The 15,066-nt window shown below is 34.1% G+C and overlaps 1 protein-coding gene and 1 pseudogene across 1 annotated transcript in view; one reads left to right on the top strand and one right to left on the bottom strand.

Moving 5' to 3' along the window:
- Positions 1–15,066, top strand: part of LOC149802048 (alpha-2-macroglobulin-like) — a 206,443-nt gene that overhangs the window by 65,219 nt on the left and 126,158 nt on the right. Inside the window, exons 17-19 of the mRNA XM_089956452.1 lie at positions 1,514–1,663; positions 6,983–7,076; positions 10,086–10,165. Coding sequence (XP_089812578.1) covers positions 1,514–1,663; positions 6,983–7,076; positions 10,086–10,165 — 324 coding nt within the window. The remainder of the gene's footprint in view (positions 1–1,513; positions 1,664–6,982; positions 7,077–10,085; positions 10,166–15,066) is intronic.
- LOC149802049 (uncharacterized) lies at positions 10,281–13,143 on the bottom strand (annotated as a pseudogene).

Genomic DNA, 15,066 nt, shown 5'->3' with positions numbered 1-15,066 from the left:
TGCATCTATCCATTGCAGTCATTACATTTTAGTGCCAATATATTGTCAATGAATATTATGTAAGAAATATGCATCTATCAATTGTAGTCATCACATTTTAGCATCAGTATATTGTCAGTGAATATTATGTAAGAAATGTGCATCTATCCATTGCAGTCATTACATTTTAGTACCAATATATTGTCAATGAATATTATGTAAGAAATATGCATCTATCCATTGTAGTCATTACATTTTAGCATCAATATATTGTCAATGAATATTATGTAAGAAATGTGCATCTATCCATTGCAGTCATTACATTTTAGTACCAATATATTGTCAATGAATATTATGTAAGAAATATGCATCTATCCATTGTAGTCATTACATTTTAGCATCAATATATTGTCAATGAATATTATGTAAGAAATGTGCATGTATCCTTTGCAGTCATTTCATTTTAGCATCAATATATTGTCAATGAATATTATGTAAGAAATATGCATCTATCCATTGCAGTCATTTCATTTTAGTACCAATATATTGTCAATGAATATTATGTAAGAAATATGCATCTATCCATTGTAGTCATTACATTTTAGCAGCAATATATTGTCAATGAATATTATATAAGAAATGTGCATCTATCCATTGCAGTCATTACATTTTAGTACCAATATATTTTCAATGAATATTATGTAAGAAATATGCATCTATCCATTGCAGTCATTACATTTTAGTACCAATATATTGTCAATGAATATTATGTAAGAAATATGCATCTATCCATTGTAGTCATTACATTTTAGCATCAATATATTGTCAATGAATATTATATAAGAAATGTGCATCTATCCATTGCAGTCATTACATTTTAGTACCAATATATTGTCAATGAATATTATGTAAGAAATATGCATCTATCCGTTGCAATCATTACATTTTAGCATCGATATATTGTCAATGAATATTATGTAAGAAATGTGCATCTATCCATTGCAGTCATTACATTTTAGTACCAATATATTGTCAGTGAATATTATGTAAGAAATATGCATCTATCCGTTGCAGTCATTTCATTTTAGTACCAATATATTGTCAATGAATATTATGTAAGAAATATGCATCTATCCATTGCAGTCATTTCATTTTAGTACCAATATATTGTCAATGAATATTATGTAAGAAATATGCATCTATCCATTGCAGTCATTTCATTTTAGTACCAATATATTGTCAATGAATATTATGTAAGAAATATGCATCTATCCATTGCAGTCATTACATTTTAGTATCGATATGTTGTCAATAAATTTATTATGTTCATCATATTCTAAATTTTACATCAAATTTTCATGATCAGTGGTGTGCATATTATACCAGAGCCAGACTTAAACATACAGTACAATACAAAATAATTAGTTTCCCCATTGAAATTACACAAATATTTTGTTGATTAAAGTTATGTGATTTATAGGATCATTTTATTTCCTTATTTATATATTATGGCATTACTCTTTGCTTCTTTCAGGTGAAGATGGAGTTTGTGTCTGCTAAAGTGAGACCAGGAGAAGGGACCATATTCAGTCTGCATGCCTCACCCAACTCTCTCTGCTCTGTTGGAATGGTAGACAAAAGTGTCAATTTGATGGGAGGGGAGCATCAGCTAACCCCTAAAAAGGTAGGTGTTTCATATGAACATTGTATGGGTTTGTTTGCAAACCTCATTATTTTCCTTATAGTAAGTTTTTTAACTGTTATACAGGATTGAAAGTCTTTCTGACTCTTATAGAGTTAGATCTTATCGCACTAGTTTTGATAGTGTTTACCAGCTAAGTATTGATTCCTCTCTTAACTGGACATCAGCTCATTGTAGGTCAGCCCCCAACAGATATTTGTAACTATTTAGAGATAGGCTAACTGGTGAGACTAAAAATACAGGGCTGAAGTTTTACTCAGTAACATAATCTTCTGATCTTGAATCCGTTGTGCCTCCCACCTGGACTGTCATTGATCGACATATCTTGCCATAGGCATATTCTCATTCTGAGCATCAAGAACGTCTGTGATTTGGCAAACATTACAAAGGTATCAATTTAATTGCCCCCTCTGCATGTAAGCAGTAACAAAGTACTATTTGCCTAGGATATCCTTTACCATCAGTAATTCTGTTTATACATGTGAGTTTTGTAAATGTTATTACTGAATGCTAAATTTACAAATGCATGCAATCGTTGGATGTGCCAAATACATGGCTGGAATCTCTTTACCCAGATTTTAGGATTGTGTATATTAGCAGCTTACTTCCAATAGTCTTTTTCACAATATGCAACATCTGATATGAATTGATGATACTCATTTAATGCTATTCAAGCATGTCTCCCATAAATTGTTATTGGTTTTGTTTGTTTAAGCCCTATTCCACTGAAACATTACATTTACTAAGGATATGGGAACACACTAGCTGCACCACTAGTTGTGCAGACAGATGTGAAATATGACTTAGTCACATAGCTCTTCATAGTTCATTTTCTTTACTGCTTTTATTGTAAGTTAATGGATTGATTTTATAAAAGCAGTTTTATTGGTTTATTTATATTTTTTAACATAGTTTTTGATAAGTCAAAATTTTGTTGGAATTTTTAAATAGCTTATTGAACTGGTACAGACAAGATTGATTATTGGTTATAGGTTCAGAGTATTATAGGGGTCTAAATTGCTTTATCGGTATACCAGTCCAGTCCAGTAAGATACTAATAACATTGTTTATGTGTAACTTGAGGTAACTCATGGCACATCACATGTGATTTGGCATTTGCATCATAAATTTGCATAAGAGTGCTAGGGGTATTTTGTAAACCATAGAGATCTCAGATTTAATGGAAAGCAAAGGCATTTTTATGTTTGAATGAATGTATTACAAACACAAGACAAACAGTTTGATATGATTTTATTGGTCACATGGCATTGCTGCTGGGTTTTTTTTTCTCACCGATGAAATCTTGTCGATTCATGACACCCTCTATGTTTCAGACTCTTTCACTTACTCTTGGTATATTGATGGATCTTGGTAAGAGTAACTCAGCCAAAATTAGGGCACTGTGACTTAATTTGTATAATACCTGTTTGTTACATACTCAAAATCATGGACTGTACATGCCTGCACTCGGTCAATATAACCCAATTTTCATGCCTGATTGACTTTTTCAGACAACATTTGTGACACCCTAATTATATTGGACCCCATTTCACCAGAACTCATTAAAATCAGTATTTGGATACAACTCACACCAAGACAAAATCATTTTCCATGAATTTCAGTGGGTCATAGAGTTCTTTAGTCAAGACATTTTTAAAGCTTTCTCTTAGCTATATGGATATATCCATACTAAATCTTCCCTCATCAATATGATTACGATTATGGGTCATTTAATTTTGTCTCAACTACTGATAAAAAAAATTAAATATATTCATTCACTTTCCTGAATTATATATCTGTGAAGAATAGACTACATAGTGAAAATGATCGATCAGAATTGGGAACTCCAAAGATTTAATGATAGTAATTTTGCCTGTATATGAAAGATGGCACAGAGACTTGTTAGTTGTATGTTTTTTTGTGCTATTAATTTTCATTTAAAATTTGAATATAGTTTTATCCATTGCACTCTGATCAAAGAAACTTTCAAGGAACTTGAATTTATCTTTATGATTCTAGTGCAGATTGTTTCTGATAGCAATTCTCTGAAACAATCATACTGACTTCCAAACCAGACTGCTTGTGTTTTATCAAAATTACTTTTAAGCCAGAAGAGTCTCAAAATTTTTAAAGGAGATGAAGACCATTTTCTTGTGAAATGGGATCATCATGTAAAAAGAGTGATGCATTTTATGTGAAGCAGGGTCATCATGTAAAAAAAACGGATTCTTTTTCCAGTGAAGTGGGGTCTTTATGTAATGAAAGGGATTCTTTTCCAGTGAAGTGGTGTCATCATGTAATAAAAGGAATTCTTTTTCCAGTGAAGTGGGGTCGCCATGTAATAAAAGGGATGCTTTTTCCAGTGAAGTGGGGTTGCCATGTAATAAAAGGGATGCTTTTTCCAGTGAAGTGGGGTCGTCATGTAATAAAAGGGAGTCTTTTTCCAGTGAAGTGGGGTCGTCAAGTAATAAAAGGGATGCTTTTTCCAGTAAAGTGGGGTCATCATGTAATAAAAGGGATGCTTTTTTCCAGTGAAGTGCGGTCTTCATGTAATAAAAGGGATTCTTTTTCCTGTGAAGTGGGGTCATCATGTAATAAAAGGGATGCATTTTCCAATTAAATGGGGTCTTCATGTAATAAAAGGGATGCTTTTCCAGTGAAGTGAGGTCTTCATGTAATGAAAGAGATGTATCATCAGACTGTAACACAGATTATAGAGAAAAAGGCTGATCGTTTTGAGTATGGATTGTACACAGATTATAGAGGAAAATGCTGATCCTTATGAGGATGGACTGTACACAGACTGTAACACAGATTATAAAGAAAATGGCTGATCGTTATGAGTATGGATTGTACAGAGACTGTAACACAGATTATAGAGAAAAATGCTGATCCTTATGAGGATGGACTGTACACAGACTGTAACACAGATTATAGAGAAAAAGGCTCATCCTTATGAGGATGGACTGTACACAGACTGTAACACAGATTATAGAGAAAAAGGCTGATCGTTATGAGTATGGATTGTACACATATTATAGAGAAAACTGCTGATCCTTATGAGGATGGACTGTATACAGACTGTATCACAGATTATAGAGAAAATGGCTGATCGTTATGAGTATGGATTGTACACAGATTATAGAGAAAACTGCTGATCCTTATGAGGATGGACTGTATACAGACTGTAACACAGATTATAGAGAAAAAGGCTGATCGTTTTGAGTATGGATTGTACACAGATTATAGAGGAAAATGCTGATCCTTATGAGGATGGACTGTACACAGACTGTAACACAGATTATAGAGAAAATGGCTGATCGTTATGAGTATGGATTGTACACAGACTGTAACACAGATTATAGAGAAAAATGCTGATCCTTATGAGGATGGACTGTACACAGACTGTAACACAGATTATAGAGAAAATTGCTGATCCTTATGAGGATGGACTGTACGTAGACTGTAACACAGATTATAGAGAAAAAGGCTGATCGTTATGAGTATGGATTGTACACAGATTATAGAGAAAACTGCTGATCCTTATGAGGATGGACTGTATACAGACTGTAACACAGATTATAGAGAAAACTAAGCATAACTTTGACAATTTCTCAAAAGAGCTAATATTGTCAGTTTGACAAACAACCTTCAGTCATATTTATTGTATAAACTATATCACTGATTAAACCAAGAATTTTACTGGAATGGAAATGCACTTGTTCTGTCCAAATATGTTAAAATGTCTTACACTCTGAACCATGTTGCGTTGCTCATGTCAGTGTGAACAAAGAATACAAAAGATTAAAAACAACAGATTTACTTGATTAATTAAATAAAGACTTGTTTTGTAGTCTTTAAGACCTCTAATTAAAAGAGATAAGTGATTCATCAGCTCAGAGGATAATTTGTTTTATTGCATGGTGTAAGATTCTTTTTAATTATAAGACTGACTGATGAAATTGATAACTATGTTTATACACAGTGAACCTAGTTGGAGAATGTTCTTACAAAATCTTCTGTTCATTTCGTCCATATATACATGTAGTATATTATTAATGCTTTTTGACTGCTCCTGTGGTCTAAGTGGTTAGAGTCTCTGCCTCGGATGCAGGTCATGGATTCAAACCCCGGTGAGTCATACCAAAGATTTATAAAAATTGTAATATTAGCTGCCACACTTGGCGCTCAGCATTAAGAGGTTAGGACTGGTCGGCCTGGTATCAGAATAATGTGACTGGGTGGGACATCATGCTACATGCTTGAGACATGATGCTTCAGTGCTAGACATCACTACAAACTGCCACATTGCAGACATCATAGCAATATGACTGGACTTTTTGTAAAGCTACATTTAAAATCACACACACACACACACACACACACACACCAGTGCTTGAGGGATTGATTTTTGGTTTATTTTTTATTATTATTTGTGCCAGTGTGTACATGTATTCTCTATGTAAATATGTAGAGAGCCAAAAGGAGGACTAGTTCCATTCAAATAATTGTGTCAACCTCTTTAAACAAAGTTCTTCTTCTTCTACATCTTCTTCTTCTTTAGATTATTATTGTCAGTCAGAATTATTTAGAAGAAAGAAAACATCGGAAAAATAATAAGACACATAGCTGTATTTAAGTTGATACAGCCATTGAGAAGAAATTGCTGAAGATCATTTGAATTTGTTTTAGCAAAAAATTTAATTCAAAACCGTGCAACATTTTTTTCCAGACAGTTTTAAGACTGGTGATTACTGTTTGTAACTGAATGTAACTTATTCACTGTATGACACATCATACACTGAATGTAACTTATTCACTGTATGACAAATCAAAAGTGTAGACCTCCAAACTCAGTCCAACTAAATACAAAGCAGCAGAGAAACTTCATATAAAAGTAACTATTAAATGATCATTTAAAGTACTTAAATCATACATGTGGAACAGGTATGGAATGTTTCCTTTATATTGATATGTTACCAGTGACTGAATGTGCTGATGGATAAAAACAAATTAGTATGGAATCAACAAGCGGTAGATGTCATACTGCGTCAGTTATTTGCCATGTGTTAATTTGTAGAATGGGAGTGGGTGTTGTCAATAGTTTATCTTGTTCATTGAAAATCCTTCTAAAAATGACAAGACCTTGAAGTTATCACATGTATTTCTCATGTATCATAATGTAGCTTCTGTATTGCAATAGATGTTGATATGTGGCATATGTGTGCCATTTCACCCCTGATATTTAGTCTGGATTTTTAAGAAGCCATCTTACTAACCACATTTTTCCACTCCCATCAGGTGCTTGATGAAGTAAGAAAAGTGCAGAGGGATGATCGTTACTATGGTTACTGGGATGATGATAATGAATATTGTAAGAAAAAGAATAGCAAAGGTAAGTTGGACTTGTATGTAAAGCAAGAAAATTAGTGTTCCCTTCATGATCATTAGTAATTTTCCATGCTCAGAGCTTAAATATCTTAAGAGTTTGAAATTTTTGGCAATATCACACAGCTTAAGATAGTTATGCTCTGAGCATGGAAAATTCCTAATGATCAGGAATTATCCAGTGCAAGGAAGGATCCTTTTCACTTGTAGTGCTCCCTTGGTATAAGGTATTTCATGGTGGTGATAAAGTAAGGTCACCTTATACTGAAGTATTTATAAGCAAGATTGTGTTATAATGGGGTATACTGGACATGATTGTGTGATAATGGGAATACTGAACATGATTGTGTTATAATGGGGGATACTAAACAAGATTGTGTTATTGTTGGGTATACTGAACATGATATTGGTATAGTGTGGTATACAAAACAAGATTGAGGTATTGTAATGGTCACTGAACATGACTGTGTTATAAGTATACTGAACAAGATTGTGTTATAATGGGGCATACTGAACATGATTGTGGTATAATGGGGTATACTGAACAAGATTGAGGTGTTGTAATGGTTACTGAACATGATTGTGGTATAATGGGTATACTGTACATGATTGTGGTATAATGGGGTATACTGAACAAAATTATGTTATAGTGGGTATACTGAATAAGATTGTGTTATAATGGGTTATACTGAACAAGACTGAGGTATTGTTATGGTCACTGAACATGACTGTGTTATAATGGGATATACTAAACAAGATTGAAGTATTCTAATAATCACTGGGCATGATTGTGGTATAATGGGTATACTGTACATGATTGTGTTATAATGGGGTATACTGAACAAGATTATGTTATAATGGGCATACTGAATAAGATTGTGTTATAATGGGCATACTGTACATGATTATGTTATATTGGGGTGTACTGAACAAGATTGTGTTATAATGGGTATACTGTACATGATTGTGTTATAATGGGGTATACAAAACAAGATTATGTTATAATGGGTATACTGAACAAAACTGAGGTATTGTTATGGTCACTGAACATGATTGTGTTATAATGGGATATACTAAACAAGATTGAAGTATTCTAATGGACACTGGACATGATTGTGTTATAATGGGTATACTGTACATGATTGTGTTTAATGGGGTATACTGAACAAGATTATGTTATAATGGGCATACTGAATAAGATTGTGTTATAATGGGCATACTGTACATGATTATGTTATAATGGGGTATAAAAAACAAGATTGTGTTATAATGGGTATACTGTACAAGATTGTGTTATAATGGGTATACTGTACATGATTGTGTTATAATGGGGTATATTGAATAAGATTGTGTTATAATGGGTATAATGAACAAAATTATGTTATAATGGGTATAGTGAACAAGATTGCGCTATAATGAATATACTGTATATGATTGTGTTATAATGGGTATACTGAATAAAATTGTGTTATAATGGGGTATACTGAACAAGATTGTGTTATAATGGGTATACTGAATAAGATTGTGTTATAATGGGCATACTGTACATGATTATAATATAATGGGTATACAAAACAAGATTGTGTTATAATGGGTATACTGTACATGATTGTGTTATAATGGGGTATGCAAAACAAAATTATGTTATAATGGGTATGCTGTACATGATTGTGTTATAATGGGGTATACAATTATGTTATAATGGGTATACTGAATAAGATTGTGTTATAATGGGTATACTGAACAAGATTGTGTTATAATGGGTATACTGAACAAGATTGTCGTATAAGGGTATACTGAATAAAAATGTGCTATATCAGGGTTCACTGAACAAGATTGTGTTTTAATGGCATTCACTGAACAAGACTGAATTATTGCAATTTGTATAATGAACAAGATTGTATGATAATGGGTATACTGAACAAGATTGTATTATAATTGGGCATTGTGGAAAGGATTGTTTTGTAATGGGGTATATTGAACAAGATTATGTTATAATGGGGTATGATGATCAAGATTGTGTAATGGGGTATATTGAACAAGATTATGTTATAATGGGGTATGATGATCAAGATTGGTTATAGCAGGTTACAGTAATCAAGATTGTTCTAATGGGGTATGATGAGCAAGACTGTTCCAATGAAGTATACTGAACAAGATTAGATTGTGTTATAATGAGGTTATCTGAACAAGATTGTGTTATAATGAGGATAGCTGAACAAGACTGATGTAATGGACTACACTGAACAATATTATGTTATAATAGGGTATACTGAATAAGATTGAGTTTTTATAATGGGTTATATCGAAAAAGATTGTGTTGCAAAGGGGCATACTGAACAAAATTGTGTTATAATGGGGTATACTGAACAATGTTATGTTATAATCTGCTTCACTGACCAATATTATGTTATAATGGGGTATACTGAACAAGACTGTTGTTATGGGGTATGCTGAACAAGATTGTATTATAATGAAATATATTCATTTTCTGGTGAGTGGAGAAAAAAATCAACTTGCAAAATCCTGTTTCTACAGGCATTTTTGTTTTCAGTGGTCACTGTTATTACCTGCATTGCAGTTCAAGGGGTCCAGGAATGGGAACGAATTACCATACTTTTGTATTAGGTGTGGTTGTAATTTTATTCTTGAATGATAATGTTTTTAAAAATCGACATTTACAGCTGAATTCCTTTTCATGTTTATAATGTAGTCTGATAAATGCACATGTCCAAGTTTATTTTTTGGACCAAGAAAGATACATGAACAATCAACCCCACCATGATTGAACAAGAATGTATTAGGGACAACTGTTTCATTTTTAGGGGATAGTCAGGATAGTATTAGATATAAACGTCTGTGATGAGCCATCCTGTAAAAAATACTAGCAGTCTAGCATGTCATCAGAGGAGACATAGTAACAGATTTTGCTCAGTAGAGAATATACTGGAGAAATATTAATGCGGTTGTGTATGAAATACAGCAGAGTTATGTTATGTCTTTTATCTGCTTTCAGCTGCAGAGTCTATGCCAAAAGGTCGTTATGGCTTTTCATATGGACATCCACAGACAAAGGATTCTATCGAGGCCTTCAGGGTGAGGCATAGACCCACCTAGTGACCTTACAATTACTATCATTATTACTATTATTATTATTATTAACATTACTATATCCTCACCTGTATAAACATTGTGAGACAAAATGTATTACTTTTGTGGTGGTAATAGCAGTGTCAGGTTTAAACTGTTAAAGTTCATACAAGTTAGAAACAGTTGGGGTGTTGGGGGAGAGATACACCAGCATGCAGATGCAGGTAAGTACTTTACTGCACATTTGTTGTTGATAAGTAGGCATTATATAGAATTATGTTTTTGCATCCATCCATTTGCAACCATATATTTTGTGCATCTCTCTGTCAATCCTGTCTGTCTTGGCTACTAGTCTTATTTTGTGTGCTCTTAAAACCAAGTTGACAATGTGTGTGCATCTTGGGTTAAATGAAAGTCACACACACCAAAACTGGGTCAGAATCTACTTTTGGGAGTTTATTCAACATTAGTTAAAAATTCTGACTCTTGAAATCGGTTTACCATATATCATATTAGATTTTTATGCCTTTTAAGTCATATTTTTAATATACCCACCATAAAGCAAAACAGTATATTTTGACCTTGTCCATTTGTAAGTCTGTCTGTCCATCTGTTATTATCTTTTCCCAGAGTTTGTAAGTAACTTGTGGGGGAAAAAAACATAAAAAAATCTATTGATTTTGGGCTTAATAGGTCAAAGATCTAGGTCACAGGGACTGGAAGAAGGAACACAGTTTATGTATAATGATCTTTAGACCAGGTACCTTGACCTGACTGTCAGGGGTGAAACGATTCATTGATATATCACTACATCAGTACGTTTACCATACCAATACATATATCAATACAAGAGGTGGAGAATTGCTACAAAATGATACTTACCCTATACAAATTACTTTAATATTCAGCAATCATGAAAAATTTAACAATTAAACAAGACTTACCAAAGTTGCAGTTTGATTGGGATTTTAAGAACCTGTAAGCGCCTAAGTGCCAGAGGGATCACATGAGATGGAATTGGTCATGTGATGGATCAGTCTTAGAGCACAATAAGCTTGGATGCCTCAGAAAACAACAATAGGGTGGGATATGCATGAAGTTAATTAATTTTGGATATGGGTGTGCACGTGATCCCTTAAATGGTTCATAAAATCCAAATCAAACTGCGACTTTGGTAAGTCTTATTGTGAAATTTTATTTCCCCTGTAAGTTGCCTTGGCATCCCATGAGATTTCAGAGTTTATGCATCCAAACACAACACATAACAAAAAGTAACTAAAATGTGTATTTGGAGTTCTACATGAAACAATGAAGAATATATAAAAGCATTTGAAATATAATCTGAATTTTTCATAACTGGGACTTCCCAAGCACAGCACCTTTTAAATCTAAGCCATCTGATACAGGTTTAAGATAGAACTTGTGGAATTTCAATCTTTACTCCATCCTACATTCTTATCAATAGTATTTAAAGACAGTTTCATCTGAGCTGCAGTAGTGCTTGAAGCAGCTCTGGTGCTGTGAGCCCCAAACATGAATGTATCACTTCCTGCCTCCTTCATAATAGTTTTAATCCGACTAGCTATGGTAGTTTTAGTAACAGTTCTTAAAGGAGATTGTGTTGTTATCAATAACTTTTTCTTATTTCCCTGGAGGGAAGAAGTTCTACTGATGTCCTCTTTTAAAGTTTCAATAGTCTCTTATGATATGCAGAAAAAGTCATTTGTGCTAGATGTTGACTAGGTTTACTTTGCTTCAATAGTTCCCTAATTCTAACAACAGCTCTATTAGAAGCTTTAGAAATATCATCAACATTTATGACATGCAAGTTTGTCATCTCTGGCCACTAATTTCTGAGTCACTTGTTTCAAAGAAATGTTTCCCAAGGGAAATAATGTTTCCAAAGCACAGCACTCACATCCTAGGTTATGCCATATCTCTGCAAACTTGGCCTATGCAGAAAAACTCCTAAAAAATCTATTTATAAACACATCACTACCTAGGTCTACATTACTACTCAATTTTACTAATTTAGATATAGCCAATCTGGCAGTGTTGATGGAGCTGTAACCTAAACCAGAGTCTAAAAGCTCTGTTAAGAAGTTTAGGACAGAATTTACAGGGGGATCAATATGTTTTCCAGTTGAAAAATTGATCAATATGTTTTCCAGTTGAAAAGTGCATCCATTTCTGGAGATGTGTCCAGTATTGTTTCCCAGTATATTCTGTCCATGAATTGTGTATGACACTGGCAGCTCATCCCGATATGCCTTTATGCAACAAGGCTTTGCGAATAAGTGAAATACAACTAGCTGGGTTTTCACCAGTGGATGGATGTTCCTTGTATGGATCCTGAGGTAAGGTCAACAGGCTGTGAATCTTTGGAAGAATGTACAACTGCTGAGCAATTAGTCGCAATAGGCAGGGAAACCAGGACTGCATTGTCCACAATGGTGCTTCAAGAACCACTTCTGCACAGTCGTCCACCATCTTTTGAAGAACAGGTCCCACCAGACTGAAAGGGGGCAACATATATAAAATTAGTCCATACCAGGTCATGGAGAAAGCATCAGTGGCCCATGCATGTGGATCTGGTTTATATGACACATATTTGTGAATTTGATGATTCAATCTAGAGGCAAACATATCAGTATCAAAATGTCTAAATGAATTTTGTTAAAAATTGCTTTGTTTAACATCCACTCAACATTGTCATTGAAATTCCTAGATAGATGATCTGCCTCTGTATTTTTCTTCCCAGGAAGATGGCAAGCACTCAAGCAAATATGTCTTTCTATACACCAAAACCAAATATCATGAGCTATTTGGTCTAGTACTCCCTTCATACCTCCCATTTTGTAGGTAACAACTACTGAAGATCCTAATATGTACATTATACTTTGTCCACAGAGAGACTTCAGTGTCCGGAAACAGGCCTGCAATTCTAAAACATTGATGTAGCTTATTTTCTCCATACTACTTCAGCAACTGTCAACATTGTCAGTCTCATTTACTCCTTCCCATCCTTTAGTGAGAACTGTTACTTTTTCTAACAACATCTTGGTTACTTCTGTATATAGGTTTAAAACTGATTTTAACATTTTGTGTCTACCATTTAATTTTATTTTTAGCATGACTGGAAAGAGAAATAGTTGTATCGTACTTGCCCATCTGCATTTTCAGTAATTTCTCTTTCTCTCTTTCCAAAGATCTGTCATAGAGAGAGGCATATTCTAAGCCTGGTTCACTAGCAACCTAGTTGATTGTTTCAGCTTCAACACCAATTATAAAAATCTAGCAATGCCTCTGCCTTTCCCTCAGTCAATCAAACAATCATATTTACAGAATTAATGAGAAATCCCACAAAGCTGATAGTTTGTGTGTGTTCAAAAATGTATTTAGTAGGATGTATTGTAAATCCTAAATCATCCAATAATGCAGCAGCATCACACATTCTTTTGACACTGGAAGTACATTGAGCCATGAAGCAGACTGCCATCCAATAGACAACATTGAGATAACCCATCTTATGCATGGAAGGAAACAGGCTTCATCATTTTGGTGTATACTCATGGTGCAGATGCAGTCCATTTGGTAAACAGGTGTATGGAAAGCATTTTCAGGCGGAATAGAGTAATACACATCTTTCAGGTCAATTGGAGCAAAATAAGAATCTCTGCAAACGATGGCCAATGCTGTTTTTAATGTCTCCCTTTTGAAATGGTGATATACCACATGTGCATTGAAAGCATGCAGGTTAAATATAACCCAGATGCTCCCATTACACTTTTCTTTAATGAATATGTTAGAAAAATACTTAATACAGGCCAAATTTGTTCTCTCAACTACTCCCTTATTCACCAGTTTATTGATTTCTGTTGTAAGTACAGTGGATTCTTTGTCAGAGAATTTTTCTTGTTTTGGAATAAAAGTTTAAACTGGGCTGCTATCAAGTTTGAGTCTGTAACATTTCAGAACAGATCAAATCAATACATCAGAGGTTATCTGCTTTTTATTTAGCACACCAATTAACCTTTCCAGCAACAAAATTTTCTGGCGTATTACATAATACAGGGAAAGAAACTGTTCTCTTGTGAATGGGAAAACAGCTACTTAGAGCTTTTGTGGAATAAACAATACTGCCTCTGTTTCCAGATCTTGATGGGGGTTGTAAGGTCTCTTCTTTTTGAGGTTCTGTGGTCACCATTGCCACTGATAGGGCTGAGACCTGGCACCAAACTTGACTAAAAAAGAATTGGGTCCTGCTTGAACACCTTTATAATTTGAGTTTCTTCTGGTATTTGATGCTGGCAACTTTTCAGATGATTTGTTTCCCATCTGCTGAACATCTGCAATATTCTTGACTTTTGTGGACAGGTCATCTCTGAACAGGAGGTCAGTTACATTATTTTGGGGTGCACATAAAGATTGGTAACTGTAATGAAGATCAGGCTTGATCATTTCTTTCCTTTTCTGATACATGTCACAAAATCCAGAGGAAAGCATCTACAACACATCACCAGTCTCTGCAAGCAGTTTATTTACATCTGTAGGTGTACCATTAAACTTATAGTGCATTTATTTATCCATGAGCCTGAGAAAGGGAACACAAACCTTAACACCAGTTCCATTAAACATTTGAAGCTTTGCATCCATTTTTTGGTAGATTTGTTCATTTTTGTCCAGATCTCAGGATTTACTTTAGGCACACCTAAAGTTTATCAGTTTTGTGGCCTTAAATGTTTTTCACTCAAATCTTGAAATATTTAGGCCCTGAAGCCTGCATTCACAACTTTGGCCAAGCTCTTCTTTATGCTCTAACCACAACAATCACTTACTTCATTAAACTCAGACAGCTCTGTGAGGATGTAATTTCCTTCAGTTTTGAAAGGTAAATTTGGTGGTAA

The sequence above is a fragment of the Sinohyriopsis cumingii genome, chromosome 4 (assembly GCF_028554795.1).
Source record: "Sinohyriopsis cumingii isolate HCF-2022 chromosome 4, ASM2855479v2, whole genome shotgun sequence".
Classification (NCBI taxonomy): Eukaryota; Metazoa; Mollusca; class Bivalvia; order Unionida; family Unionidae; genus Sinohyriopsis; species Sinohyriopsis cumingii.
Note: the sequence above shows the minus strand (reverse complement) of the source record. Positions and strands in the feature narration are given on the sequence as shown.